At 44.4% G+C, this 6,195-nt stretch overlaps 1 protein-coding gene across 1 annotated transcript; it reads right to left on the bottom strand.

Annotated features, from left to right (window-relative positions):
• Positions 1-1,780: 1,780 nt before the first annotated feature.
• On the bottom strand, positions 1,781-5,824 carry LOC140021242 (uncharacterized). Its single transcript, XM_072072008.1, has 4 exons — positions 5,672-5,824; positions 3,719-5,236; positions 2,421-2,879; positions 1,781-2,215 (listed from the first exon to the last, which is right to left on the bottom strand). The coding sequence occupies exons 1-4, from the start codon at positions 5,822-5,824 to the stop codon at positions 1,781-1,783; spliced, it is 2,565 nt and encodes an 854-aa protein (XP_071928109.1).
• Positions 5,825-6,195: the final 371 nt, after the last annotated feature.

Below are 6,195 nucleotides of genomic sequence, written 5' to 3'. Positions count from 1 at the left end.
AAATTTTCGCTTAAGAGCTAAGTTTCTATTTGAACTTATATATTTTCGATTGGCAAATCCTATGACTGTTTTTCCATCTTAAAACATGATCCTTCTTCAATTGGAAACTCCAAATATTTACTTACTCTTACCCAAATAAAGAGGAGTGGTTTAGGGTTTTTCTTGGGTATTTTGTCCTCCCTTTTACATGAATTTCATTAAGGCATTTAGTCTATAATATCTACTTGAATATGAGATGATTTTGAACCATATAAACGATTCCGAAAACTGTATTTCTTAGCCTATCTAGTTGGATTCCGACTTGTCGTTAGTTCAAGGATTTCCATTGGAAAATTTTATAACCCTTTTGAATTTGGTTTCTCGCTTGGATTACGAAACCCTAATTATTTCCGACCACAGATTCAAATACCCTCTTTTCACTTAAGAATCATCTTTATACGTCCTACTAGTAATTAGTCGGACTTCCTTTACTTTTACCTAGTTGATTTACTAGATAACTTGTAATATGTTCTCTTGCTTAATTTTAGGTTTCATTGGTGATTGAGGAATTGGACCTTATTTTGCTTGTATAGGTGAGTGTTCCTTGTTTGTTATGTTTCTTGATTATATGGCTTGTATATATGACTGATAACATGTTAAACGCTTTCAATGATTAGCCAAAACGAGTTTTCTAGGCGAGTGTGTACTTTATCGCACTCAGCCTAAATGATTGTGAACTTTTCAATAATTGAACGATTGAAATGCTACTTGTGCATGAATGTAAGCCTTTTGGCTGAACTGGCCACTGCCCCTTGTTACCGATCGACTCGAGCCAGAAGCGGACTCGAGCCAGAAGCGGACTCGATCGGGCGATATGGTGACCTGGGTGAACGTTTGGTATACTCGAGTATTTCCTTGAAGGTTGGTGGAGCCTGGCCAATGTCCAGGAGAGGATGAATGAAATGAACGAACGAACGAACGAATGAGGGTTTTATGTATAAACGAAAAATGTATTTTCAAATGAATGAAGGAAAGGGGAATGACAGGAAAACGAACGAACGAACGAATGAACGAACGTATCCTTTTAATGAATGTGTTTATCGCTTTGTATTGTAAATGTTTTCTTGAATTATGGGTTAATGTATTGGGTTTATTACTTGTATATGTGTTCGGAACCTCACTGAGCTTTCAAGCTCATCCCTTTAGTTTTGTTTTCCTTAACAGGGGACGGCGAGCAGGATGAAAGCATAGACTAGCCAGTTTAGTTCTGTTGTAATGGTTCTCGCCCTAGTGCTTGGCACGGGCTGGACGTATGAAGGATTGAGAACCTTTGTATATTCGATGTTTATACTCTCTTTTGGGATGGCAATGTATATAAGTTCCGCTTTAAGTTTTGGATAGTTGCCTATTTATTCTTGTGGTTTTATTCCGATTTTAATTGAGAACTGAAGTGATCGACTGAGTCCTGGCGAGAGCTGGGCAGGCGACCCGCCGAACCATGGGGTACGCCCTAGGGGGAGGTGGGGCCGTCATAGTAGTACTTTTTGAGCATTGACACATGGAATACATCGTGAATTCATGACAAGCTTGGTGGCAACTCGAGTCTGTATGCTACTTTTCCAACTCGTTGAAGAATCGGGAAGGGTCCTACGAATCTAGGTTGAAGCTTCTTTCCTCTGCCAGCAGTAACACTCTGCAACGGGGTAATCTTAAGGAAGACATGGTCTCCGACTTCAAATTCCAGATCTTTCCTTCGGTTATCTGCGTAACTCTTCTGGCGACTTTGAGCTGTCTGGAGTCTTTAACGGATTAACTTGATCTTCTCTTGGGCATCCTCCATCCAAGGAATGATAGTAGGGTCTAGAATCTTCTTTTTTTCTTCCTCATCCCAGTATATCGGTGAACGGCACTTTCGCCCATCAAGAGCTTCATATGGTGCCATTTGGATCGACGAATGATAGCTTTTATTGTAGGCGAACTCCACTAAAGTCATATGCTGACCCCAATTACCCCCGAAATCTAGGATACAAGTTCGTAACATATCCTCAAGGGTCTGAATCGTCCGCTCCGACTGTCCATCCGTCTGAGGATGATAAGTGGTGCTCAAATTCAGTTTCGTCCCCAAAGTCTCCTGAAACTTTTGCCAAAACCTAGACACGAAACGAGGGTCTCGGTCGGAAACTATACTCACGGGCACACCATGTAATCTCACAACCTCCCCCCACATACACTCGAGCTAATTTGTCCATGGAATACTTCATATTCACAGGTAAGAAATAGGCCGACTTGGTTAACCGATCAACGATTACCCAAACGGCATCATGTCCCTTTTGGGTTCTAGGTAGTCCAGAAACGAAATCCATGGTGATATGCTCCCATTTCCATTCGGGTATCTCTAGCGGCTGTAGTAGTCCCGAGGGTTTTTGGTGTTCGGCCTTAACCTGCTGGCATACTAGACAGGTTTGTACGTACTGAGCTATATCCCTTTTCATCTTGTCCCACCAGTACAACTGTCGTAAATCTTGATACATCTTATTACTACCTGGATGGATTGTATATTTGGATCGACGGGCTTCCTCCAAAATTTCTTTTCTCAAATTCTCATCCACAGGCACCACAACCCGATTTCCAAATCTCAAAATTCCCTCAGGGCTTAGGTTGAAATCCGGAATTTCTCCTTTCTTCATCTTTTCTACCCACTTCTGAACCATCGGATCCTCCGTTTGAGCCTCTTTAATTCGATCCAGTAGTGTGGATGTCACACAAATATTCCCAAAAGTTACTCTCCTATGTTCAAATTTTGGATTCCACTCCCCAACAGTTCGCAACAGTTCCCACTCTTTCACCATTAATCTAGAAATCTGAGTCTTCCGACTTAGGGCATCAGCTACAACATTAGCCTTACCCGGATGGTAGTTAATAGTACAATCATAATCTTCTAAGAATTCCATCCACCGACGTTGTCTCATGTTCAACTCCTTCTGGGAGAAGAGATATTTAAGGTTCTTATGATCGGAATAGACCTCAAAGGTCACCCCGTACAGGTAGTGTCTCCACTTTTTCAGAGCGAAGACAACTGCGACTAGCTCTAAGTCATGAGTAGGGTAGTTTTGCTCGTGGGTTTTCAGTTTCCTAGAAGCAAAAGCTATCACATTCTGGTGTTGCATTAATACGCACCCCAAACCCTCTCTAGAGGCATCGGTGTACACAGTAAAACTGTCCTTACCATTAGGCAAGGCCAGGATAGGGGCCATGGTCAATCTGCGCTTCAACTCTTGAAAGCTATTTTCACACCTTTCACTCCATAGAATCGACCACCCTTCTTTGTCAAATCAGTTAAAGGATTGGCAAGTTTCGAAAAATCTTGAATAAATCGCCGGTAATAACCTGCCAACCCTAGAAAACTCCGAATTTCAGTAGGATTATCGGGTCTTTTCCACTCAGTCACCGCTTCCACCTTGGCCGGGTCTACAGCAATTCCTTCTTTTGAAATCACGTGCCCTAGGAAAGAAACCCTTTCTAACCAAAACTCGCACTTACTGAATTTGGCGTACAACTGGTGCTCCCTCAGAGTTTGTAAGACCTCCTTCAAATGTTGCACATGCTCCTCACGGGTTTTTGAATAAACCAAAATGTCATCGATGAAGACAACAACAAATCGGTCCAGATAGGGTTTGAAAATTCGATGCATAAGGTCCATAAAAGCGGCAGGGGCATTGGTCAGTCCAAAAGGCATCACGGCGAACTCGTAATGCCCATACCGAGAATTGAAGGCAGTCTTATGCACATCTTCCTTCCTAATCAACAATTGATAGTATCCCTGTCGGAGGTCTAGCTTTGAAAAGACTACCGTACCCTGTAGCTGATCAAATAACTCATCAATGTGTGGAAGGGGGTACTTATTTTTAACAGTCACATTGTTCAGCCCTCGATAATCAATACACAGTCTTAAGGTTCCGTCCTTCTTTTTAACAAAGAGAACGGGTGCCCCCCAAGGTGAACCACTTTCGTGGATAAACCCCCGCTCTAGAAGGTCTTGCAACTGCCACTTCAACTCTTTGAGTTCAGCAGGTGCCATTCGGTAGGGAGTCTTGGAGATAGGAGAAACCCCCGGTAAAAGGTTAATTTCAAACTCAATTTCTCTTTCCGGAGGTAGGTTCACTAATTCATCGGGAAATACGTCAGGATATTCACTCACCACCGGAACATCTTCTATTTTCAGTTTGTCGGTAGGAGTGTTAATGAGAAAAGCTAGGAACCCTTGTGCCCTTCTACTCAGTAGTTTCCTAGCCCGAATACCCGAAATCATAGCAGATGAGGCTAGACTACCCCTCACATCTAACCTCAAAGTTGCCTCCCCCGGGATACGAAATTCTACTATTTTTCTCTTACAGTCTAGTTGGGCTTCATATCGAGCCAACCAATCCATGCCTAATATCACGTCGTACCCCTTAATGGCCAAACTTATCAAGTTCCCCAATAACTTCCTCTCTCCGATCCAGATTTCGCAATTTGTATACATTTTGCTAGAAGTCAAACATTGGTCCCTCGTAGGAGTACTAACTTCCAACTCATAGGAGAGAGTGACAGGGTTTATATCAATGCCACACATAAACTCAGGGTTAATAAAGGAATGTGTGGCACCAGGATCTATCAAAATTCTAGCTAGGCAGTGGAAGACAGGGATCGTACCTTCCACCACCTCTGCCGAGTCGGGAACTGGACGTTGCTCGATGGAGTATACTCGAGCAGGCACCTTCAGTTTGGCTCCCTCTACCCGTGGTTGCCCTGAGGTAGCCTTCGACGACTGAGTAATTCCTCTCGCTTCTCGTGACTGAACCGGACAACTAACGAGCTGGTGCTCCGCACTCCCGCAGCGTAAGCACTTGTTCTGCTTCCTCCAACAGTCATCCTCCGTGTGGTTTGGTTTCCTACAGAAGCTACACGAACTACGAGATACGGTGGCTAAACTCCCTTGCGAGGCGCTCCTCTGCTGGCCTCGTCCTGTTTGGCCACCTCGGGGTGGAATACCTCTTGCCATACCAGATAAACGCCCTCCTCCCGCTCCCCAACCAAATTTGGGAGGAGTACCCTTATCCCCTTGGGTTAAACTACTCCCAGAAGCTCCACGTTTTCTATTTTGAAATTTCCTTATTTGAAGCCTTGCGTTTTCGGCTCGTAAGGCTTTCTCAACTGCATCACTGAAGGTGGTAATTTGAGCCACAGCTAGGTCCTTTTGAATTTCTACGTTGAGCCCCTGAAGAAAACGTCTCACCCTCCTTTGCTCTGTCAGGATGAGCTCAGGGGCGAACTTGGACAGGCGTGTAAATTGGCTCTCATATTCGGCCACCGACTGAGTGCCTTAACGTAGGCGAATAAATTCGTCTTCCTTTTTCTCTTGGACCAAAGGCGGAAAATATTTGGCATTAAATTCCCTTACAAAATTCACCCATGTCCTGGGCGTCTGTTCTCGCTCCCACTTCATCCGAATAATATTCCACCAAGAGCGAGCGGCCCCTTCTAATTGAAAGACCGCAAAGGTAACCTGCCTTTCCTCCGAGTAGCGTAGGGCAGCAAAAATATCTATCATCTTTTCCAGCCATTGTTCGGCCACGTCCGGATCGGGCCCTCCCAGAAACTTGGGTGGAGAAAATTTTTGGAACCGTTCGAGAGCTCGATCTTAGCTCTCGACATGATTTCCAGGGTTTCCGGGGTTGCCAACTGGTGGATTAGGGTTGGGGCCCTGTTGTTGCTCCACCTGGGCTAGAAGATCGGTCATCCGCTGGATAGCAGTGGCTACCTGAATATTGGGGTCAATCTGGGGTTCAGGATTTGGTTCGGGCATGGCGGTCCCGGTACCCCGTTCAGTCATGGCCTGCCTACCCCCACGTCCACGGCCTCGGCCATTACGAGTGCCTTCCTTCAATCTAGGTCAATCTAGGGTCGAGGCACAATTGTAAAATTAGAAAAGCAATTAACCCTTCACAGATAATAAGCACAGACAATACATAAAGGATAAACACATAGAACATATATTCACATAACACAGAGCAGTCATACAATAATTCAGTCACACATAACAGTCATACGGTAAGTCAATCGAACAGGTACCAAAGATCCCTTTAAACAAAACGGGATTTCCATAGCCACTATACCCCCAGGAAAAGGCAAGACAACTGCCAACGACCTATCTTCCCAGGTCCCCTACACTCAAAG

Source organism: Coffea arabica, chromosome 11e, assembly GCF_036785885.1.
Source record: "Coffea arabica cultivar ET-39 chromosome 11e, Coffea Arabica ET-39 HiFi, whole genome shotgun sequence".
Classification (NCBI taxonomy): domain Eukaryota; kingdom Viridiplantae; phylum Streptophyta; class Magnoliopsida; order Gentianales; family Rubiaceae; genus Coffea; species Coffea arabica.
Note: the sequence above shows the minus strand (reverse complement) of the source record. Positions and strands in the feature narration are given on the sequence as shown.